We start from the raw sequence: 26,879 nt of genomic DNA, 5'->3' as shown, positions 1-26,879 counted from the left end.
TTACTAATTATACCTTCAATAACTCGAATTAAAAGCCAGATGGACTTTCTTACAACATTTTATTGAAGTTTAGTGACTCTTTTGAACATCCGCAAATGCTTTGGGGTTGGGCATTTGAACAGAAAGTCTCAGCTAAGTTTAAATGCCGTTCTATGCCCGGCCTCCTCCCCCCCCCCCCCCCCCCCAGCCCCCAGCGGATTAAAATTGATAGGTGCATAAGCCCTAAAGAAAATCCCGCCATTTTCTTAATGAGCGCGCTAATTACGAATGAAAACATGCGCTGTAAAAACGCGTAGTGCAAAACTAAGGAATCACCTTAGTTCCGGTAGATCATGGCTCTACCACTTCCACCTGACCATGCACAACATCTTTGAAAATAGGCCAAGCAAGAACTGTGCCATGGGGTATGCTGCAGTTTTCGTACTGGGCTGCAATGTTGCTTTCAGAGAGAACGCTGTCCCACATGTTCACTTCGGTCATTTCGCCAACAAAAGCATCATTGGTATTGAACCCTCCCCCAATGCTGTCTTGGTCTTGTCCGAGCACTACAGTGCCTCCAGATCTAAGTATGTAACTCTTTTGGAAATCAACACCTTGGGCTTCCAGTTTACCATCCTTATAGGATTTGTATATGCCATTGGTGTTTTCCCATGTGAAACAAAATTGATGCCAGGTACTATTTGCGACCATGTCGATACTCCTGAAAATAAATTACAAAAAATATTTTGTTTATTTATCTATTCATTTATTTATTTATTTATTTATGCATTTATTTATTTATTTATTTATTTATAAATGGCCAGTAAATAAAAAAAAACACTGGAAACACAAAATCAATCATCTACTCGAATCTCTATACTGCAGCATTTTTATTTCCTCGACGGAGATATCTACAGACATGGAGCGCTAACTTATAAGAGCTTTTATTATGCAACTCCGCTTTGCGAAGAACAAATAACGCGCGAAAGGGGTACAAATATCTCACGATATTCTCCACAAGACCTGTTTAACAGGTTCCGTGTAGGTCTCTTATTCCTTCCTCTGTAAAACCATCGAATAAGATGTATATAATATTGGCAATAGATTATTTGCTTTCTTTTAGTATAGACTGTATATAGTATTTTTATTTAGTCTTATATATTTACACACAGATACAGTCACTTCTCGTTAAAGCAGACATGCTCGGGGCGTCGTTTAGTGTCCCTTATAGCGAGAGTCCGTAATAACGAGAGTCATTTCCAGTGAAACCTCTTTCGCCGGGGATCTGGATTTTGTCCGTAATACCTAGTGTCCGCAATAGCGGGCTGTCCGGTCCGCAAGGCGAGAGTTGACTGTATAGGGGACATACACTATATTTATGAGATAATGCAAATAGCAGCAATTACATTTTTGTACGGCCGATAAAGACAGTTGTCGATTGAGGTGGAAATGAAATAGACAAATCGTTATCGGTTTCTTTGGCGTAGCTGACAACAGAATGTTCCTGCCCGTCTGGTACTATTTTTAGAAAAAAACACACAGATAACTCGCTGAGGTCAGACCCTATGGCTGGCTGCTTCATGGCGAAGTTGTCTGTGGACCGATTCTCTGTAAATACCAGTCGATATCCTGGAAAACAGAATGGCCTGTGTTAAAGGGGCAATGTCGCGCAATTTTAGGCAATTTCGGCACTGACCAACCGGTCATAGAATTAACTGAAATATCACAATAACGGCTCAAAACTGTAGAATAACTCAAAAGAAACACTGAAAGGCCAAAAAGGGGGATGGATGGACAAAATTCGAGAAGATTAAAACGGATTGCGTTCGGGTAAAATTAAATTCCGCAAAAAAACTGAGCGTGTGCACCAAGAGCCGTCTAATTAACAACAATCGATAGACGGCACCAGTGTAGCCAATCAGATCGCGAGTTTTGCCAATAGACGGCAGCTGGGTTATGCTAACGATCGTTAGATGGCTCTTGGTGCAAGCGCTCCGTTTTGGGGGGAATTTTATCAACAAAACATTCAAATAATCAACTCTACCTGTATTCTGTGTTTAATAAATCGGCAGCTGGGTTATGCTAAAACAATTAGATGGCTCGCTCTCGGTTTAAAAATCACATCAAACAGTATGATATTAGAAAACCATCTCTTACCTATTTCACAGTCCCTTCCTACGTATCCCTTTGCACAAAGGCAAGCAAAGCTATTCGTCTGGTAAACTGGTACGCAAGTTCTGTTGTTTCTGCATGGTCCACTAAAGCATGGAGACTAAGGGAAGAAAAACATCTACTATACATTCAATTCAATAAAAATAATGTAATAATAATAATAATAAGAAGAAGAAGAAGAAGAAGAAGAAGAAGAAGAAGAAGAAGAAGAAGAAGCAGAAGTAGAGCCCCATACCCATAGAAAATTAACAGACCCATGCTTTTGGTTTTTCATGGTCATCATAGCTAGTGGCATGGTTCATGGGCACGCGCGCCCTAGCGACGACGACGTTGCCCCAAGATGGCGGCCATACTCCAGAAATAGGTTTAAGGTTATAGGTAACGTCAGCTTACATCTTTGAAATTCGACATCCATGACATGGTCAATTGACAGCTGTCAAAACAAGGTATCCGCTGACCAGTATCACATGACCATATCGCGGGCTCACATATAGAACTCATCGAGGTCGAATGTTTTTTTTGAAGTTTACCGCTGACCAAGTAATGGTTTATATTGGATCGCTGGCTCAAGGGCTATATTTTACTGTTATCTGTCAGTAAATTCGAATTTTTTAAAAGGGCGAAGTAAATAACCGCGGAGCTCCGCTTTTAGGCTTGACTAAATCTATTTAATAATTATGGTACCAAGCAAAAACTACTATTTACACATTTGTTCATCGTTATCAGCAATTATTTAATTCAAACTATCGGGTTTGGGATTTTTTGATTTCCTATTGGTTCCTTCCTTACAAGTTATCAGCTTCCAACGGACAGCTGACCTCACAAACTTCACATGTAGCAAAGTTTATTGAGCGTCTCCAGTTAAGTTCGTCAGGATGATGTAAATGCGAATAGAAAAAAATAGCGTTAAAAATGTCCTTGCAGAATTTTCCCAATATACTAATGCACTCGGAAAAACCATAGCATAAAACAGTCTACAGTATTTTAATAACATTTCACTTTGAACGAACAAAACGGAAAATTTAAAACCGGATTTATAAATTTTTAAGATCTCTAATGCAGGGCAATTAAAAATGTCACGACAACCAAATTTTACAATAGCACAACAATATTATTTCTCCAAGATGTCTTTGAGAGGCAAAAATACATTTCAGTATTTTTCGAACATACCAAAATTCGGTATGAAAGCTATTAGTATTTGTTGGAAACGAAAGTTTTTCTGTAATAATTAAGAAATAGAAAACATGTTCCGTGTTTCTATCGAGTTTTAGTATAAATCTACTAGCGTTCTATCACGAATGCTGTTCTCTGATTGGCTACGCTACTCACTTTCTATTCTGTTGTAGAAGGTGAGTAGCGAAACAGCGTGCGGTTGTCAACAGAATGGTCGCCGCTTTTTCGCTTTTAAATTGACCGTAAAGAAGGACTTGGATTATTTACTATTCCAGGCAATGTTGGAGAAGATAAAGACTGTACCGAAATATGTAATGAAGATTTTACACGGTAAGAAAAGCAATTAATATTCATTTACGCTTTTAAAAGCAGGCAAATCTATAATTTTATAACATTCAGAGATGCATTTCACCGAGACATTTTGTGAAAATAAAGTTTAAAATGTCTTTGCAAACTAACACAGTTTCATCGTCCCATCGAGGAGCAGTAAAAGAAAGGCTAAACAGATTCGACCTGCAAGTTTTTTTATGCATCAATAAGACAAATAAAACAACAAAATTGAAAGCGCATTCAAGGTTTCGGGCGACTCGTTCAACGTTTCATAAATTTCTTTTCGTTCACGTTTCCTACATTTAAAACAACTTGACTTCCAAAGGGCCTTTGTATGTCAGTCTATCTTTAAATTGTCATTTAACAATGAATGGCTTTTAGTTCAATTTCGAGCAAACGACGGTTTAAATAAATCGTGAATGAAATGCAAAGGCGCACACAGAAGCTAAAGAGTGGAATGTGGTTTCTTCCATGCGAACAACTCGCTTACCTTTTTTTTAATCTTTTACGTTTTCGAATATTAAAAAAAAACTTGACTTCCAAGGGCCCTTGTACGTCAGTACATCTTTCAATCGTCATTTCACAATAAAAAACTTGGCTTTTCCTTCAGTTTCGGGCATATAACGGTTTCAATAAATCGTGAATGAAATGCAAACGCGCACACAGAAGCCAATGCAATGTGGTGCAGTTGTCAATTATCCGCGTGTTGTGTGACTTATTTACATCATTATTCAATAAAAACGAGAGCCTGTCTTGTTGTTAAGTTTTGAACGTCTAGTAGATTTATACTAAAACAATTAGATTATTCGCTCTCGATTTCTATGTGTGATAGTTGATTCGGGCTTCGCCCTCATCAACTATCACACGATAGAAATCTCGAGCTCATAATCTAATTGTTAAATAGAAACACGAGTGGAAGTTTGGGAGAACGAGAAATGCTGTGGGAACACGAGTCGATAGACGAGTGTTTCCACAGCTTTTTCGAGTTCTCCCAAAGTAGTAATGTACTACACTCTGAGGCAAAAATTTTTGCCACAGAGATTTAGTACATACTACTTCCAGTGCTGAATTTTTGCGCTTGATCTAAAACTGAATTTTTGCGCTGGATTACAAGCGGGGCGTTTCATAGTATTTTATTTATAAAATGCATGAAACTTGTGATCAAATATAATAAAATATTATATTTGCTCCTTATCTTAACAACTGACACAAGCCTGAAAAACCAACCCTAACTCAACCCTAGGTTCAAAATAAAAAAAACTTCTTATACTCTTTTTCAAACTTTTTTTATACTGAGCGGGGCGTTTCATAGTATTTTATTTATAAAATGCATGAAACTTATGATCAAATATAATAAAATATTATATTTGCTCCTTATCTTAACAACTGACACAAGCCTGTAAAACCAACCCTAAAACAACCCTTTAATCAAAATAAAAAAAACTTCTTATACTCTTTTTATATTACTCTCCATCCTTTGTTATATCACAATATTGTAAATTGATAGTTTCATCAGGTCCATTTTTGAAACAAAATATTATTTTATACAAATTTTGATCTTTGCTTATTTGATATTTTAATTCATAATAAACACTCAGTAATCTGTTATATTCGCCTAAAACCCATGATTGTGTTTTTAGATCATCAGATAAACTGTTTCTGAAATTGCTTAATTCCTTATTGAATGTGATGAATTTCATTATTTTAAAGCAGCTTTCGGGAATGTTTTTTAAATCTAATGCTTTTTCATGTATTTCATTTAATGTCTCCATATTTATGTCACACATTTTTACTATATATTATATATATGATTTTATTTTTATACCATTTTATGCATGCGTTTAAAACTCGATTAAAAATCAAATCGCTTGCTCTGCTCAAACCCTAGGTCAAATTAATATCCATATGGATATGTTTCTATATTGGTATCTGATTTGTATTTTATTGCGCGCTTGTCATATCCAAAGTTGTATACCTTTTCCTCATATTTGTTAACAATTTGTTTATTCTGTCTGGTTATCTTATTTTCATTTACTAATGTGAGTTCTTTGATATCGCCCTTAACCATCTTAATCATATTTGTGTGATTTAGTATTTGTGAATTTTCATGATTAAGGGAAAAACCTTTAATAACACATTTCTGTTTATTATCGCCATATATGAAACTGTAGTTTTTAGGGCCACCGCTTACAAAGCTTCCTTTTATAACATCACCGTCTAATTCATCTGATAAATCACCTAGCATATCTCCTGTTTCTATTGTTTTACTATCCTTGGATTCGATATAAATAATACTATCAGTATCAAAATATAACACCTGTTTATCTAAATAGTCTAGTTTTTCATATAACATTAGTCGAGCTGAGCTAGTTGTAAAGCATGCAATGTATATATTCGTATTATAGCTGTTATCAATGAACTGATTTTTGTAAGTGTAGCTCATTTGAACCATTTCTTCATTTATGAAATTCATGTTTAAATTATCTATTGTGTCGTCGAGAAGTACTTGATAAAATTCATTTATGTCAGTTACGTATTTACATTGATTCATGTTATTTCGTTGCCCAAATTTTCCCCAAAGACTGTTTAAACACATCTTTGCAATGGCTCGTAAACCTGAATTTTCATTTAATTCACCTAAATCAATATCTAAATTCTTTTTGACTTTATTTCTGAAATTCATCTCGTCATTGTTATTTTTAAAATTATATTTCGTTGATTCAAGTTTGAGTTTCATAAATTTTTTTATATATCCCTTGAATAGATCGTCGGATGAGTTTTCAAAATGCCAAACTTCATATATTTTTGTAATTCTATACCCTTTTTTAATGGCTTTGTTGACTTCATCGGTTGTCCATGTGCCTATGAATGATCGTTCATTTTCATTATGTTGGCATCTTTCTTGTTGCTTTGATTTAGCACATGATATACACAGAGGGAACATTAGCTTTTCAGAATTTTCACATTTTATTTTTTGAGGCAGAACAGGATGGTATAGTTCTCTTGGTGCCAAAATTTTACATTTTATGAATCCATACCATTTCTTATCGTATTTTTCTGGCGATATAATTTTTTCAGGATGACCTATGGGATATTTCTTGTAGAACTGGACAGTTGGGTACAAGGAGCAGAAATCAACATATTTACCATATTCACCATCTTTGAAATTGTATAAGAGCTTGGAAGCATTAGTCCTTCCTCCGAAAAATCCATCCCTTGGGTTTAGTGGTCCAACCACTTCTCTATTCAAATCATTTTTATAATATTTCTGAAAACTTTTATCCTTTTTTAATTTACATTCCCACATCTCAATAAGATTGTAACCAGCACTCGTTATTTTGTTGTTTTTAGCTTTTGTTTTATTATATAAAGTACCCATATCGCATTGATTCTTATTATTGATTACATCAGGCTTGTAACAATCTGGACAACCATGCCAGAAACAACCTTGAAATTCATAAACAGTATTTGTAGATTCACAAAATCCATCTACTTTTAATTTGTTATTGATAACTTTTTCGCCACCTTCTAAGGCATGTTGAATTTTAATATTATTTTTCTCAGCAATGTAATCAAGCCATGCAATACTGACTGCACTATGGTTTTCTGTTTGAACAACGTTATCAACTACAGCTATGGTATTTTTAGGCATATAATTACCTCTATAAATAGCCATACAAACACCAGCTATTGTGATGTATTTTAGTGGATCAATATTTTCTTCATTTATAAAATCTTGTCTAAATTTTAGCATGCATCGCCTCAATATATCAACATCCGAACGACAGTATTCAACTATCTCTTTTTTGAAATCGAAAACATAATTTTCATTAACACGATCGTCATACCATTGTAAAAATTTCTGTCTATCTTCTGTTTTCATTTGATTATAGCCATAATGTTTTTTGGAAGGCATCTCTCCTATATACTTTTGATTACAAACTTTGTTGAAATAATGTGGAAAATATCCTTTTTTCAACTCGTTTAAACCAAACGTTTTAGGAAACGATGATAACGATTGTTGAATGAAATTTAAGCTGTCGATTATTTTGATTCTTAATTGTGAAATTTCCATCATCATAATTTTTGCACCATTGTAAATACAATAAGGTTTGAAACCATTATCTATACACCATTTTAGTATAAAATGACTGTCATAACCTTTGCTATTATGAGCCAAAAGTGTATATCCTTTATATTTTTCATTGACGATTTTATTACAAAAACTATTAATATCATTGAAGATTAATTCATTACCATCGAAATCATGACAGATAGCTAAATTGACTTCGTGTATTCCAGTGTTTTGGGTACATTCGAAATCAAAAAATAAATATTTTTTATTATACGTTTTACATGAGTAGCAATAATCTTTTTTGAGAATGTTTTTATTTAATCGGCATGGTTTTTTGCTATTTTTGATGCAATTTCCACCCATAACTTTTATCTTTTTCATGAAACATTCATGTTTGCTTTCACAATATTTATTACAATTATTACACATTTTGAAACCGCATTTATGTATTTTAATATATGGTTTTAGTATTATTTGATTGCATTTTAAACATTTTGCTACACTGCTACATACTGAATCATCACTATCTTTTTTCGATCGGTTACTAGTATGGTTTTTGAAGCAAGTATTACCATGAAAAACACGATTGCATTGATTACATGTAACGTCTTTACCATTACATTTATTTCCATCTGGAAAATATTTGAAACAAGATAGACATTTTTGGGGGCATTTGTGTTTATCACGTCTCGTGTAAGCTTTTTTGCAAGAATGGCAGTAATATGCTACATCTAAAAAGGCTGTCATTGATTTTATGACATCAAAATGATTCCGTGTTTTGTATAAATAAATTTTATCCGTTTTACCATTATTGGATGTATATATGATTTCATTGAACTGCTCAGAATCGATAATGTTAATCTCAATATCTAAATGTGATGCAAAGCTATTTACATCTTCTAAAGAATTTCCATAATCATTAATTTCAACATTAGCATTATTATGAAGTTCTTTGGCTTGAATTTGTTGTAGTTTCCTACTTTTATTGAATCCATCTTTCAACTGAGTTGTAGTGTAATTCTCAGGGTGTAAATTAGCATAACCTGTTACTATTGCCCTAGCAAGGCATATTGAGTCGGTGTTTTTTTATTGTGATAATGCATTGTTTCCTATTTACTGTTTGTTTTGATAAATATAGTCGACCTTTACCTGAAGGTATTTTAACAGATTGAATAATTATTTTGCAATTTTCTAAATTTATTTCTTTATACTCCAACGTATTGATTACATCTAAAAATTGATTTAACTTGAAATCAGAAACTTTTAACAATTTTGTTGAAATCGGATGTGTTAATTCATTATTTGAAATTACCAATCTGAACCTATCATTTGGTTTTAACTGTCTTTTCTTTATTGTCATTTCAACCATTTTTTCAAAGACACTGAAAACGTCATTTTTATTACCTATGAAATTTTTGCGTACAATTATTTTAAATTCATTTGTGTAAGCATTGTACTTTTTATTTACCGTATTTCCGATTTCAGTTATTTTGAATAGAGGTTGGTCATTGGATGTTGTATCAAAAATACTGTCATCGAAATTAAATTCATTGAGTGTCCTGTTTAAGGTCTTATCGTTCTTATATTTTTGAATTTTATTGATTACTTTTTTCCTTGTTGAGTTTTTTACAAGATCTATCCATGTATAGCCTAGTGCCTTTGCATCCCTCAGGTAACTTTTTGATAGTTGTTTAAGAGTATTATGGGTTTTTTTTATTGGTTTAGGAGTATTTGAATGAGATTGGTATGTCTTCTTTTTTGGTATTTTACGCGAGGGGGTGGGGGTTTGATTCGGCTTCTGGGGCTCGTGTGCTTTCGGCTCGACCTTTTTGTGCTCGTGTGCTTTTGGTTCGGCTTTTTGGTTTTCGTGTGCTTTTGGTTCGGCTTTTAGTGATAAAATGAGTTTTATAAGGTCGGTTTTAGATAGCTTGTTGAGATTAGATTCGTCCATATTAATATTGGTTGAGATATTTTTTTTCATTTTAGTACTATATAAAAATATTTCTTTAAGTCATTTTATAGTATATTATTTTTGAGATTTTTTTATGCGTTTAAAGATAACCAGAAATAATATATTTTTGGTCACCTAAGGCAACAGATAACAGCAATTAATATATACTGTGGCTATACAATATATGATTATATAATATTGCTTTATATGTTTTCAGCGGGTATTAGGTCGTATTGGTCTTCAAGAGCTTTGAAAATAGTGTTTTTGATATGTTTTTTAGTCTTTATATGACTGTGTTTGCCGGCTAATGTATAGTTATGACCACCACAAACATCACATATCCACTCTTTACTCAGCATATATTTACTCTTTGAATTTTTTATAGCGTTTTGTCTGTCTTCTTCATTATCGTATTTTTTATTTCGTCCCATTATATATACTATATAATATTTCCTTAAGTGTTTTTTATAGTGCGTTTGAGTGATAGATATAAACATATAATTATTTTCTTTATTAATATATATAGAATGAGTGATATTACATTAAATATCAAACACCTGCCAGAAGCTGATGAAAGCTCGAATGATATAGTCTTCATAAATAAAATGTGGTGTATTCAGAGCATTCTTGAAGCTAATATTTGTATTATTAAAATGCTATCTTCAGACCTGAATAGCAGATCTGAAATATCAAATGAAGACAAAAATCATGTACGTTTAAAGTGTATACCTGAAGACCAGAAAAGACGACGTGGAAGACCTCGTAAAGATCAACATTAAATAAATAATTATTCAGTTTACGGTTTTAGCCATAAGTTATAAATGATTAATGACTAAACCATTGACCGAAAAAACCTGCTGACGCGTCAGCAGGTTTTTTAATCTGGTGTGATTTCTATTGACCAATCATATTTCAACAAATTTTACTCAAAAAGTTTACACAAAAGTTTACACAAAAGTTTACACAAAAGTTTACTCAAAAGTTTACTCAAAAAGTTTATTCTGAAATTTACTGCCAAACACAGCTGTGCCGTTAAGTTATGTGTGTTATATATATAATGGTTTGTAATTCTGAAATCCACGATGAATTAAAAAATTTAAAAGAACCTATATGCCCTTTCTGTGATCAACTATTGATAAAAGGTATCAAGGATGCTGAGCAATGCTGTAGTAAGCAGGATATAGAAAATATAAATGGTATGGATGTCTGTCTAAATTGCGGTTTGGTTAATAGTTATGATTATGTCAGTGAGTACATTGATTTTTATGAAAATATGCATAGAATACGGCGAGAATCGGTATATCATCGGAAGTATCACGTTGAGAATGTTTTAAACGATTTATGTATTAAAAATAGGGTACAATTGTCTCATAATCATCGCGATAAGATTTACAAAGTGTTTCATGAGATCGATACTATTCTTCCATCTATAAATAAAAGAAGAAAGAGGATGATCTCAACGAAATATATTATAAGACAGCTGTTTAAAATGCTCGGTATACCATACAATTTTATCTGTGTTACTGAATCAAAAAAAACGCGAGCTTTTAATGATCGGTATTGGGGTGAGATTTTAGCATTAAAATCGTCCCAGATCGCACGGATTATTCGGTAAATTTATCATCATACTTGAGCAGATATCGATCGATTATTGGACCGGTATCGCATATGTAGTCGTCAATGCTTTTCATTGTATTTAGGATGCTAGACGCATTATAATCGCCACTTCTCATAGCGCCTTTAATAGAGTTCAAAAGGTGTTGATAGCTTTGGTAAGCATATATGGAGTTATGAATTTTTAGTTCGAGATTCTTATGTATCATCAAAGCCTGAATCAATAATGAAATTGTTGATATTGTGATCAAAGCAATACCACCAGTCGCTATAGAGGAGGCGAATCCGCTTGATGCAAATATGATAGACAATGAATTCCCTAATAATTTCCATTTTTTGAAACGTTTAACAGCCTGCTTGTAAGCCCAACATTTTCGATGATATGTTTGATAATAAGCTTTCAATTCTATAATTTGTTCTTCAGTCAGTTCGCTTGATATATGGTTCCATGTAAATATGCATTTTCGATGTTTAGTCATATATATTAGTTATATATGATTTTTTTGTTTTATAATTTTGTCATTTTAGCATTGCGCTTGTTCTTTATTGTGTAATACAGCTTCCTTATGTTTTGAATTAATCTCTCAATAGAATCAATAATATTGCTAACCAATTTCACTGTTTTCATATAATTTAATTAGATAAAATCGTTGGAGTTAGATAATTTATTCGAAGAATACAGCCTTTGTTTTATCTAAAAATTGGATTTTATGATACTCTCTACCATTTATCGGATATGCAGTTTTACTAAAAGCGATTCTTTGTACATAGTAATCTGAACTGATTTTAATGTTGGATGCATTGATATTAAACCCAGACAATGTTTGATCAATACTCATAGCATTATTGCAAACAGCGATTCTAAATTGATTTCCTATTTTAGTATACCAGAGATTCAAATATTTATCAAAATATGTTCCTCTTATTTGCTCTGTATATGAATCTAGATCATAATCGATGAATAGCTTATTATGCTCCACTTTAACCCACGGAAAACTAAAACTATCACCCTCGATAAATTCAATTTTAATCCTTTTATTATCACTGGGCTTATAGTCATATTTAAATGCCATATATATAGTCCAGTTATTGGATTCAGTGATATTTTCATTTAAATTAATTTCGAAACCACTCATAAAGCCGTTTTTTGGATCAAAATCTTCTAACAATTTTGTGGGATTAAAGACAAGATTGCCATTTAATCCAAACACTACAGCACCGTTACTATCTGACATGATGAATTCAGATGGATTCGTTAGATCATAAAAATACTCGAAAATTTTATGGTAATAGCTGATGTTTCTTTTCTTATCCATTTTTAATTCAAGATCAGACTTCAAATTGTCCCGAAAATTTTTTCTTACCAACTGTTCAAAATTAACAGCTTGGTCATTAGTAGTAGCTGGTTTAATACCATAAATAGCCTTTGTTTTCATATCAATCGATGCATTGAAAGCTATTCTATCATTTTCAACATAATATAGCTGATCGTATATCCTAGGATCAACGTTACTCTGATAACCTTTTATTCCATAAATCACGATATATGTTTGCAATTTTGGGACATATGCGTTCCCTGATTTCATCTTTAAAACGATATCAACATAGAGATAATTATTAGGATGTTGCTGATATTTATTAATTTGTGCTATTGTTCGACTATATCCATCATAAACTCGCGTAGTTGATTTGTCGATGTTCTCGATTGATGATACAATATCGATATCTAGACTATCATGATCTATTTCAGCTGGAAAAAATAGCTCGAAAACCATTGTGTATCGATTGATTGGTAAACTATATACATTGATACCTAATCTGCTTGAGTAGTAGCCTTTATTGAACTGTCAAGTACCAGCTTACTGTCTACAACTTTCGTATTGATCTTATGGTATGAATTCGGATGATCGATTAAACTACCAAGCTTGATATCATTTTCTTCGCTTAGTTGATTGATACTATCGGTCATTATATGGGCAAACGTGTTTTCTTGACCAACGGAAGTTATATGACTTTCACCAACATGATTAAGCATGAATTTTTTGTTTACAGCGTCTGTATCATTGGTTGGGCTTTTTAGATGGGTTATATTATACCCACCCATATGGAGATTTGCCTGCATCATGTTACTACCGTGAATATCAAGCTTGCTTAGAATTTTTTGAGTCAAAACGCGTCCTACGACCTTCTTTAAAAAACTGTTATCAACGTACGATTTGTCTGCTTTGTTTTGAAGGCTTTGAGCTAAGACACCTCCTGATTTCTTCGTTAAATATGTATTATCAGCGTACGATTTGTCAGCCTTAGTAGCAAGTTTGGTATCAATTTCAGTCCTTACTTTGTTATCCTCAACACTAACATAGCCTACGTTTGGTACAGATCGATCGTTATATAAACTTGGATAATACACTTCGGTATTTTGCAATGAAAGGCCGGCACAATCAAACACTGTTTCGTTTCTGTTCTTTTTAAGGAAGAATTGGTTAAGATATCGTTTATTTACGGCCGTCTCGAGATCCCTTGAATAATTTTCAATTGAATCATCGATCGCAACGTCATCAGGCGTTTTTAGCCCTATTACTCTCTTTTTGTTCAAATTGAAATTACCTTCAGGCGTAACATCAAAGCCGACTCCTGGGTCACCCTTTTCACCTCGAGGGCCTTTAATTGGTGTAATATTAGTGTTATTTGATTGTAATAAACCGTTTGAGTAACTCATATTATATCAATCAGTTATATTATATTATATTTTTTCATTGAAATTCTTAGTTACGAATTTTCGTGGCTTATCAATATATAAAAAGCTAAATGGGTCTGCAGTTGCTTTATCGTATAGCTCTTTTGGAATACTGTTATTCACGGCATATTAGACTACTCTCATTAGCACTTGGGAATTCGTATATAGAGAAATGTGAACAGTTTAATCTTATGTCTTTTGGTGTCTTATAGTAGCTTTGACTCAGATATATCACGCTACAGTTCTTATGCCTTCCTCGTATAAAATAGTCGACTAATGGTTTTTGGTTTTTATCACATACAAAATCGTCAAAAATGACTATTTTCTGAGAGTCACCATCAAGGTCTCCAACGGGAATAATCTCATCATTGCGTGCTTCAATAACATCATAACCAGCTTCATTACTTATTTGCTGAAACATATCCATAAGATCCACAAACTTGGACTGCTCTAAGTTTTTTGCGTATAAATAAATTTTATCAAAATATAATAGATTGTATATCATATGCATTAGTGTGTTTGTTTTCCCCGATCCGCTTGAACCACAAACAAGCATCCGGAAACATTGATTTGGCATGAAATCGTATAGTTGTCTAAAGTTTGAGGCCATATCGTCTTCAGTGTCATAATTCGGTATTCTCATTATATTATATGGGTATATTATTTTCAGTTCAACAAGGTGTTCAACACGGTGTACATCAAGGTGTTAAACGCTATGTTAAATGTTGATTTTTATATTCAATTTTCATTTTTTATGTAACGTAATAATATAAAATAAAATGAGTTTACTTAGATGGAAAGAGCTTGCAAAGAGTAAATCTGATTTGGGCGATAAAATCAATTATGTTAAAAATGCAATCACACAAAATAATATCGGTCAGCAGACAAGCCAACAGTCATTAGCGAAGGTATTCAAACCAGTTACAAGTAAATTAGATGAGGTAATAGAAAGTAATTTGCAGATTCCCAAAGTACCAAAAAAGCGTGTCAAAAAGGTGATGAAAGGTGAACAAGAAGGTCCAGATTACGCCCCCGAGGTTGATCCTTTTGAGGAAATGGACGTAGATAATATCTTTGAACCTCAACAACAAAAACAAATTCCAAAGCAACCACCTAGATATTCAGATGTTTTTGGAAAAGAAGGGCCTGATTATGGGACTTTTACTGAAGATGAAGGTGAGATTGTAGAAGCAGAAAGTGAAGAAGACGCTGATGATGATATAGAAGTTGAAGATGAATCAGAAGATGAAATAACACCCGAAGATTTTTATCTACCTTCTATAGACGATATCAAAACAAAATTAGTTGATAAAAAGAATAAGACAACATATTTGAAGAGTATCATTGCACAAGCAACCCATGAACGAAACAGATTAAAAGGTTTCAAAGCAAGCAATACGAAGAAATTATCAGCAAAAAAAATAAGTGCTAAAGAAGCTAAGGAAACTGGTTATCAGTTGGATAATTCAAATAAAGTTTTAACAGCTTATATTAATGATAACAAAAAGCTTCTTCAAACTATTCAAAAAAAAGGTTCAGGGATTAGAAGAAAGCATAGAGGTGGGAACGTTATATTTTTCAGTGATGTAAATCAGCTTCTCAAGATATTAGAATTGATCATCGGTGAAACAATGGCTGGAAATACGTCAGTTGAAATGCGGAATACGGGAGTTAATATATTGGACACATTATTGAAAATGTCGACAATCAATAGACCGCAATATAATAAATTGTATAATCAGTACTTTAAAGTCTAATTTATGTAACTGTATTATATATATGGATCGTGAGTTAGTATTATCATCATATAGTGTTAAAAATCAAGGGAATAACACTCCTCAAAATTTTACAACTAAATTCAACAGGCCTATAACATTGGATAGCAATTACCAATATATGATAGGCCTCAATCGTATTATTAACATGTCATTTACATGGTTTAATGTAAATCCCTCATATGGTAATCAGCTCATTAAATATAGTTCAGATAATGGGAATAAATTTGAAGATATAACTTTCCCTGCAGGTGTTTGGAATTATTCTGAATTTGATGAATATATTAAAGAGATTACTAAGACAGGGGATGATGATAACCCTATATATCCCATCTCTATTGATTTTGATTCAACAACATTCCGAGTCACAATCACTTTATCTCAAAATTATCAACTTGATTTGACGCATAGCAATTTCAACGACCTTATAGGGTTTGATAAAAAGGTATTAAAGGATGCGGTTAATATTGGTCCAAGAGTCCCAAATCTAAGCCAAGATACCGATATATTAAATGTACATTGCGATCTAGTCAATACTTCTTTAGTCGATGGCGAAGAGTCGGATATCATTTATACTTTTTCGACCAGCGTACTACAGCCGAGTTATTCGTTTACAATCGAGCCTCGTAGGGTCACATATAACCCGGTTAATAAGCAACAGATAAGTAGCATTCGAATATACATCACAGATGGGAAGAGACGGTTAATTAACCTGAATGGAGCGGATACGTCTTTTTCATTAATTTTGAAAAGGATAGAATAATATAACATAATAGTATATAATGAAACCATATGAATTCAAGAGGTTTTACCATCCAAAATTTGGTAAATTTGTATATAAGCACAAAGGGTCAGGGATTATCGTTGATAACATTTTCAAACCGATGAAGAGTGTTATGTCGTCTGTTGTTAAAAAAATTGTCAAGCCCTTAGGTAAGAAGGCAATAAAATCAGGTATTTCTCATGCAGGTGATAAACTGGGTAAAAGGGCATCAGAAAAAGCCGGAGACCTTATAATGGAAAGGCTAAGGAATATGAGGAAGGGAAATGCTGGGCAAAAGTCACTATCCCCAATCTTACAGAAAGTAAATGCCTCACCTGTCAGACACCAACAGAAAAATGAAAGTACTGATATGATCATTAATAGATTAATATCAGGATCAGGTGTAAAAAGAAGGCGTTGAGTAAAATGAATAAAATGATTAAAAAAATTGGTACATAATTGCAAAATTATGTAACATAATAATATATGTCTTTTAGAACAAGCGAATACTTACAGAGGTATGAGTTGGTTCGATTTCAACTCGATGATGTAATTCGAGTCCCAGCTAACGGTCAGCACCAACTTAAAAACGGCTATAAGTTCACGATTAACGATAGAAGTTCATTCTACGATTGGTATAATGCGTATTTCGAGGTGCAATTTCAGGTGCAAATGTTAGCTGATGGAGCAACCACGGGGGCGAATCGTATCACAGTTATTAATGGAGCACATTCATTGATTGACCACATGATGATTAAATCAGCAGGAAAAATCGTTTATGATACCGATAATCTCCATAAAGTTACTTTCGTTAAGAATCTCCTCGAATATAGTGACGATTTTAGTCGTTCAGTAGCAAAAAATAGTCTTTGGTATCTAGATACCGACCATAGGATAGCAAATGCTAATCAGAATGCAGGGTTTGAGGCTAGGCGACTTTTGACGACAGGTCTCAATGATGTCAATGTTGTTATACCTCTAAATCGTTACAGTTTCTTTGAAGAGCTGGAAGGTCGAATGTTACTCCCAATGCAACTCCAATTCAATATACAGTTACAGAATGACGCCGAATTACTTAAAAAGGCCGATGATGTAGCTGATGGACGAGTGGTCCTTAATAGATTCCTTCTATGGGTCCCAAAATTGACTCCAAAGGACAGCCTATATGATAAGTTTGTTAGTTCCTTCTTGGTAAAGAACACTTGGACGTATATGCGCGAAATGTATGAGGTTTCCGCACCAACGAATAGCAGTGGATTCTTCCAGATCTCATCCAGTATTGATAATGTTAAGGCTATCTTTGTATATCTACAACGAGCTAAATCAAACAATGCAGATGAAAATCCCTATGAATTTGATACCTTCAATATCAATCTTGACCGTGGGAATGGTAGTTATTTGACAACATGCCGATTGGAATACGGCAACGGAGTGTTTTATCCTGAGACCGAATATGATAGTGAGTCCAAAGTTAGGATCTTCAATGATTTGATGTCTTATGGTATGAGAAAGAATGATTACAACAGCGGTACACAACTCAACTTGGCAAATTACAACTCTCTCTATCCTATTATCTTTTTTGATTTATCATATCAAGCAGAGCGAGTAACTAGAGACCCAAAGCAGTTGATCTTCAGATATAAACTAAACGCTAATAGTGCGGAAGATAGTCCTTTCAACGTCCATGCCATCGTTCTTTATGATGAGACAATCGTTATTGACAAGGTGGGTAATGAGCTGGTTATTGTATAAATCAATCAATTGAATATTATGTATAAACCATTTTATTTTGTATACGTTTTATAAACAAGAAATTATATAACGTAGTATATATACAAGTAATGACAACTTATCACTCTCATAAAGTTAATCTATCAGAAGGACAGCGAAGGAAGCTTTTGACTGCTTATAGAAATAAAAGTGAAATTACAATTCGCTTAAGCAATTCAGATCTGACTGGCAATGACAGTTTAATGCTAACTCAACGACAAATCAATAAATTGAATAAGGCTAAGAAGTTAGGTGTTGGATCTGATTTAAACATCTCAAAGACACAAATTCGAAATGTCATTAGGGTCGGTCATGGGGCACCGCGAATTGGTTTTCCAATGATTGGAATTAGTGCTCCGAAAACGCAAACAAGATCAAGAAGGTCAACAACTAACAAATCAACAACTCATGACACAACAACGAAAAAAGACGGGGGTAAAATCAAACTACCAAATAAGAGAAATGCATTATCTTACAGACCGCCACCATTCATTGGTTCTTGGGATCAATATAATAAATTTCTCAAAACTGGGGGATTAGTTCTTCCAAATTATATTTCAAAAAAAAAGATTTTAAAACCCAAAAAAAAGTAATCAAGCCAAAATTTCATAAGAATATACCCATGAGTAATTTTGATCTCATACAATGGTGTAAGTATTTGAATATACCAATAAAAGATGTACTAATGAGAGATGAGACCGTTCCACATAATCACAAATTAGGATTATTCATTTATAATCTTGAACCATCCTATATGAGCGGAAGTCATTGGGTTGCAACTTATGTAAAAGATAACGCTATCAATTATTTTGATAGTTTCGGTATGCCTCCATTTCAAGAAATAGTCGATCACGCAAAAAAGAAGAATTTAACATTGATACATCAAAACAATCAGATACAGAGCATAAAGACTACCACCTGCGGATACTTTTGTATATACTTTCTCAACGAAATGAATAAGGGGAATTCGTATTATAATTTATTAGAAGTGTTTGACATATATGACACAATGAATAATGAAAAATTCATTCAACATTATTTCAAAAATATGTAACGTAATATATATACAATGACTAAATCGTATTGTGTACGTGAAAAAATAAAAACTAATTCAGTTCCTAATTCTGAAAAATATATGAGAACAAAAAACAATCGTTTAATACTCAAATCGAAATGCGTTTCTTGTGGTATTACTAAAACCCGTTTTGTTAGTGAGAAAAAAGGGGGTAAAATAGGTGAAACGATTAACAAAAAGGTCGGCGAAAAGATTCCAGGGTTTCAACAGGCTCAAGACTTAGCATCGGCTATCATGGGTGCTACCGGAGGCGATAAAGATTTGCTTAAACGTTACTGGTCGGGCAATATCGCTAAAGGGGCTTTTAATAAGAAGAATGGTTTATTCTCAAAGAAATTCTGGACATCTCCAAGTGAACACCAAGATCCTTCATGCTCTGGTACTATTTGGGATAAGAAATCTAAAAAATGGCGAAACACATACTGTGATTAAATATCTAATGTATATATATATATATATATAGTGTAAGTCATACTGTGTTTCATGTAAAAAGAATACTGAGTCAATGAATTCTAAAAAAGTCAAAGCAAAGAATGGCCGTCTTATGGAAAAATCAAATTGTTATATTTGCGGTAAAAAGAAGAGTAAATTCATAAAAAGTCATAGTGGTGGAGCTCTTGCAAGACGAAAAGGCCCTTCTACTGTTGATAAAATAGCCTATGTAGCATCTAATTTCATAACTCCATCACCTAGCTTTGCTTCAATGGCAAGACTTTTAGCAGGGCAAGCTCTCAAAGGTGTAAAAGACAATGTTGATTACTACAGAAAGGGAGAAGGTATCGATATCCATAAAGCTATTCTGAAAGTAGCACCCAAAAAGGGTTTTGTTATTCCAGGGCATAAATATACCGGACCTGGAAATCCTCTTGAAAAACAGGTAAAATGGGATCCAAAAACAGGTAAAATACTAAAAATATATGAGCAACCAACTGGCAAAACAGACGCTGTTAGCATGCAACATGATGTAGATTATTCTGTATGTACTGACAAACCATCAAAAGATCAGGTTAAATGCAAAAACGAAGCTGATAAAAAGATGGTAAAAGCCCTTGATGCTATCCCATGGAAGGACAGACAATGGGGTCATGCTATTGCAAGGAACACTATTGCTACCAAGGCTAAAGTAGGTATGGGTGTAAAACAAAAGAAGACAAAAAACGGAAAACGGCGTTGAGTAAAAATGATTGGTCTCAACAATTAGCCGATGAGTTACATAAACCAATCAGACGAAAATTTAAAACTAGAAGAGTAATATCAAATGGAATTGACGACATATGGTCTGCTGATTTAGTTTTTATGGATAAACTTTCAAAATGGAATAAAGGTTATAAATATCTATTGACTATAATTGACGTATTCAGTAAATTTGCTTGGGCTATACAATTGAAAGATAAGAAAGGTACATCAATAACTAACGCATTCAACAATATTGTCATTAATGACAAACGTAAACCTGAATTTCTCTGGGTCGATCAGGGATCTGAATTTTATAACAAAACATTCAAGGAATGGCTAAAGAAAAATGATATTAAGATGTATTCCACTTTTAATGAAGGTAAAGCTGTTGTTATTGAGAGATTTAATAGAACTTTGAAAAATAAAATGTACAAACAGTTTACTATTCAAGGTAACACACAGTATCTTGAAATGCTACCCATACTGGTAAAAGAATACAATAATACAAAACACAGTTCAATAAAGATGACACCAACAGAAGCTTCAAAGGAAAAGAATCAAGGAATTGTATATCTTAACCTATACGGTGATATGGAGCCATTATCAGCAAAACCCAAATTTAAGGTTGGTGATAAGGTCCGAATATCTAAATATAAACGAAAGGTGTTCGACAAAGGCTATACTCCTAATTGGTCAGAAGAGATATTCATCGTTGATAAGATCCAATACACTAATCCAATAACTTATAAATTAAAAGATTTGAATAATGAAGAAATACAAGGTAGCTTTTACGAGTCCGAACTATTGAAAGCAAAACAAGAAGTATTTCGTATTGATAAAGTAATTCGGCGGAACTATAAGAAGAAACAAGCTTTAGTGAAGTGGAAAGGTTATAGTGATGAATTTAATAGTTGGATACCAATCAAGGATTTACAACATATTTAAACGCACTACAGCTGTTCAAGCTATGATAGCTGGTAAAAGAAAAGTTGGCCTTGGGACAAAAAACCGTCAAGTAAAGAAAACTAATAAAAAGAAATAGCTAATGAATTTAACAACTGGATTTCTATGAAGGATTTAATATATAAATATATATTAAATATATTTATATATCAATCAAAATATAAAAACAAGAATTTAGTTGGCAGTAATATCATATATTTGTTCACCTAACACAAATAAAATATCAGACCAGTATCTTTGATTAAATTCTTGTGTTTTTTGTTGTTTACTAACTTTAATATAATCACTTGGTATATTTAGATGTTGAAATATCCTCTTTAACAAATAACGAACACTTATAAGTCTTTGTCTTTCTTTTTTCATATTTCTGTCTTTTGTTATAAATTTATTTATAAAACTACGATTTACAAAAATTAATTGATAGATTTTATTTATTTTTTCCCTTTGATTATCACTAATCAAAATTTTATTATCAGTGGTTAATTTATCAATTATTTTATTGATATGGTAAAGGTTATTATTCAGTTTTTTTTTATATGTTTTATTCATTTCACGTTCTAATTCATTCCATTTTTCAACGCTCATACGATTTGTTGTCATCAGATCCCACATTTCAGTATAATTAAATTTATCTAACATAACTTTTCTATATAATAATAAAACATTATAATTTTATATAACTTTTAATAGTGCGTTTTAATCAGCATTTTTATTAGACCTATTTTTATTTTTATGATAAGCAAATGAGATTAGAAACACGGGTATCGAAATTATTACCATTTTTGGCATCTTGAATCAATTCTGAGAATAAAAGTTTATTTTATGACAAACGTTTATATAAAAGTTTGTATAAAAGTTTATTGTAATATGATTGGTTAGTTAATATAAACAATAGAACATTCGAATCTATTGTATTGAACCAAATATTATGAAACCATGACAATTTTTTAATAAAAAATAAATAATTAAAAAAAAAATATATAAAAAAAAAAAAAAAAATAAAAATTAATAAAAAAATAAATATAAAAAAATATTTAAAAAAAAAAAAAAAAATATAATCTAAAAAAATGGTTTTGTGTATTTGAATAATTATAACTATAAATTATCCGGTAAATGGAGACATCTTTTGACACAAAAGCATATTAATAACAGCATCATTTACAACAAAAAATCAGATTAAACGCACTGTATAAATGATATAAAAAATAATGTATAATAAATATTATAATGACATCAAATTACATCAAAGAAAAATTCGTTGAGATGATGAATATCATAGAAAAACATTGCATTAAAGACAATACACTTTTCTTACAATTAAGTGAAAAGGAACAATCAAATAGATTAGTCAATATTTGTACTGATCTCGGTATTATATCAAATATGATCCTACATAAAAACATGTTCAAAAATCTGATAAAAATACAAAAATATTATATTGAAAATGTAATATAAGACGTTCATTTTAAACGCACTAAGATCCAAGATTTTTAAAAAAGAGTATAAGAAGTTTTTTTTATTTTGAACCTAGGGTTGAGTTAGGCTTGGTTTTACAGGCTTGTGTCAGTTGTTAAGATAAGGAGCAAATATAATATTTTATTATATTTGATCATAAGTTTCATGCATTTTATAAATAAAATACTATGAAACGCCCCGCTCAGTATAAAAAAAGTTTGAAAAAGAGTATAAGAAGTTTTTTTTATTTTGAACCTAGGGTTGAGTTAGGGTTGGTTTTTCAGGCTTGTGTCAGTTGTTAAGATAAGGAGCAAATATAATATTTTATTATATTTGATCACAAGTTTCATGCATTTTATAAATAAAATACTATGAAACGCCCCGCTTGTAATCCAGCGCAAAAATTCAGTTTTAGATCAAGCGCAAAAATTCAGCACTGGAAGTAGTATGTACTAAATCTCTGTGGCAAAAATTTTTGCCTCAGAGTGTAGTACATTACTACTTCCCAAACTTTCACGAGTGTTTCTGTAACTCGATAGAAACACGGAAAACATGTTTTCTATTTCTTTTAGAAAAAAGCACAAAGAAAATAACGCACATCAAAGTAATATTTAGCGCTTTATTTAACATCAAAACGTAGATTCTCTTCACCTCGCGGTTTTACGTCATGAACATAATCAACCAATCATAGAAAGGGAGTCGATGAACAGAAATAAATCAACTGTTCAACATTTGCTTGAAGGCTAAAATTCACCGTTTTGTGCCAAACAAACAAAGAAAACAGGCCCCAAAGTTAACGTAATTATGAGAAATAACTAAGCCGATGGTTTAACTGAAGTCAAGCACTGGAAGGAGTCAGGAATTGTGGTTTTATTTCGCTTCATCGACCTAACCGAATGGTTTGACGACCGATGCTGCCGATCGAGCGACTCGAACCTTGGAGGTGAAAGTGCATTATTTTTCTGTGAAAAGAAGTTTGACTCGGCATTCTGGACGAATATCTTGTCCTTTTGAGGAGCTGTGAATATTTCTGAAGTGCTGCAAAGCTCAGAATGGAGTGAAGTTGCGCCAATTCATATACTTCTTTGAAAGGTCAGCCGCTTCGATAATTTCTTTCACAGACTATTTTTGAATGTGTAGCGGGCTCTGTAAACATCTTACTCGCTTGTTTTCTAATGTGCAAATATTTGTTTAGTCTTAACCTGGTTTTTGTCAGCTGTGACATTAAAATTTGGCACAATTCTTAGTTGTTATTTTTGCATTGCTTATTTCAGCGCCGTGAATATTGATTGCCGTGTCTACGACAACTGTCTGTGTCTCCATCGAGTTATAGAAACACAATTTTTAACCAATCAGCGCACGTATTTACTTTGTGCTATTTTCTAAAGTGAATAAATATTTGTTATAGGCTGCGTATACAGTCGCCTTTCGTCGCTACCGGTCGTCATGGCTACATAGAATGTACAATGGAACCCCGCTTTCTGGACACCGTTCATACGGACGCCCCCTTATGTAGACGGCAGCTGTCTGAGTAACTGTTGTTTTGAAGTTGATGCTATTTTTGTCTGCAATTTTCAGAAATTTCTGTATGATTCTGAGAACTTTGCGAGCAAGCCCTCCAGTCCACTGTGACAGTTCTGCAAAGAAATTGATGGCGCACGTTAAAAATAGAGGGCATAAATTTTAATGTCCTGGTCGTTTTTATTCCGCCTCAATATTTCCCAACCTAAACGGCATCCTAAATAAATGGTAATATAACGGCTTGCTGTCATACTCACCGGAATGCTGAAGTGATCGTAAAATTGGCTTGTGACGAACTTGTCCAAGTTGATGTATTTGTCAGATGGGAGCAGTTCACAAAGCCATATTGATGTTTTGTTTCGGGCCAGGTTAAAGGAGAAACAGGACTCTGTGGCAACACACGCAAACGCACAATCTGTTTTATCTTGAACAAGTTCAGTAGCAATACTTGTGATGTTTAAGTAGGATTTAAAATGAGTTTTAAAGTTGGCATACATCAGACCATTGTAAGCTGGTTGTCCTAAGTTGAAAATAAAGAAATCAATATTAAAGGAACTGTGTCGCGGCTGAGTTTTATTACGTTTGGCAAAATACTCGCTACGAAAATTAATGTTTGCAAAGAAATCACTACTATGGGTCTAAATGACAAAACCATAGCTTCATAACAACCAAACGTGTCTCCCAGACGTTATAATTGAAAGTTACAAGCAACCGAGATTAAGTTTGAAAACTGTTCAACCCAACAGTATTTCAAAAACCCATATCGCAGTCCGTTTCAATGTCCTTCACTTTTGGCCATCCGTACCTTTTTTGGTATTTGCGGTGTTATTGAAATGTTCCTTCACTTTTTTGAGCGGTTATTTCTATTTTTCACTAAATTTGATAGTAAATTTCGCTAAAATCCGTGTCGCAGTTCCTTTAAAAAGTTCTTTAAGATCTTTTAATAAGGTTGACAAAAAACTTCTTAGAAGGATGATAAGTACCTTTTGAAGTTTCTGCTGAGCTCACTGACATGATCAAAGCAAAAAGACTGACAAAATGGAGGAGAACAAGACCCATGTTGCCTCAGTTCTTGTGCGATCAAAAATAGCCAACACCTTTACAACAACAGCAGATAAATGTATAACTCAGCTATAGTCTGAACTCCAATGTTACAAGTTACTGACGATTTGTTAATTATTTACAATTTGATGTGGGAGACACAAAGAACACAGCCCCGATTGGCTGCTTGTAATTGAGTTAGCTTTTTCCCCCGGGGGGTTATAGCTTTATAACCGTCATTAATATTGGTTTATCTATTCACTTACCTAGTGAATAACCATAATAGTCCTGTAACGTGAGGTTCAACACAGCACGTCAAGGAAAAGAACCCTCATAATTGCAAAAAAGTCAAGGTTAACGTTCTGAAGGTGTCAACACACTACAATGTTTTTTTCTTTTTCAAGAAGTATGGTCCCCCTTTTCAACCAATACGCTGTGAACAAAGATTTTAATAGCTTCCTTAACATCTGTCCTGTCTGCTGAATTAATGACTTCTTTCCGTGACCATAACAGCTTCGGATAAGGCCAGTTTTGTACCTTCACCGGTCTAAAAATATGACATATATTTGAATCACATCGTTTATTTTTCGCGAGGAGGGTTTTCACTGTAGCCTCAACTGAACCTCAGAACTACCCAATTTGCATTTGGAGACTATAATTTAGCTGTAAATGAATATTTTACATGTTTTGTACAAACAAAATGAATATTTTATAAGTTTTATCTTTCTTCAAAAGGTAAAAAGTTCAACAATTGCATTCGATAAAAATTTGACTGAGATATCAGTTTTCTAAAACACCACCTACCAAAATCCGGAATGTGCGAAACGTGACATACCTGTAGGTGAAAGCTATTTTCTCAGACGTAGGACCTAATCAATACTCAAGTCTATTGTATCTAAAAGGTAATAATACCAGTCGAGAAACTTACGGAATTGAGGGCACTCTGCACTTCGCGCTGTACCAAGCTGCACGAATTTCCCAAATATTCGCCAGAAGAAAAATGGTGTGGTCCGACAGTACACCAGTTTCTGATTGTGGACTGCAATAAATAATTTTTGTTGTTTTGGGAAAAAAATCAACCCTTTTCTCAGTATTTTCAAAAGTAACAACAATAAATATTAATGAGCAAATTAGCTGATCCGATCGGTGTTATCCCGTAAACAAGTTTCCTAAAAACATTTTCCAAGGCAAAGAATCATTTCTTACCTGAGCAAAATTTCTTTCAGCCTATATTTAAAAGTTTCTCTTTATGTTGAGAAATACTGTTTTCATTAAAAACAAAGGGGCCCTCAGGGCACTTTTATGCTAC

General features: G+C 33.1%; 1 protein-coding gene across 1 annotated transcript; it reads right to left on the bottom strand.

Moving 5' to 3' along the window:
* Window positions 1–240: 240 nt before the first annotated feature.
* On the bottom strand, window positions 241–25,588 carry LOC144650695 (serum amyloid P-component-like). Its single transcript, XM_078510426.1, is given in 5 exon segments — window positions 241–700; window positions 1,386–1,665; window positions 2,140–2,251; window positions 24,787–25,049; window positions 25,513–25,588. Coding segments are annotated over 5 exon segments (1,101 nt in total). The 3' UTR covers window positions 241–330.
* Between the last annotated feature and the right edge of the window lie 1,291 nt (window positions 25,589–26,879).

Source organism: Oculina patagonica, chromosome 4 (assembly GCF_052425735.1).
Source record: "Oculina patagonica isolate OP01 chromosome 4, crgOcupat, whole genome shotgun sequence".
Lineage (NCBI taxonomy): Eukaryota > Metazoa > Cnidaria > Anthozoa > Scleractinia > Oculinidae > Oculina > Oculina patagonica.
The sequence above is the reverse complement of the archived record's forward strand: the minus strand, read 5'-3'. Positions and strand labels throughout refer to the sequence as shown.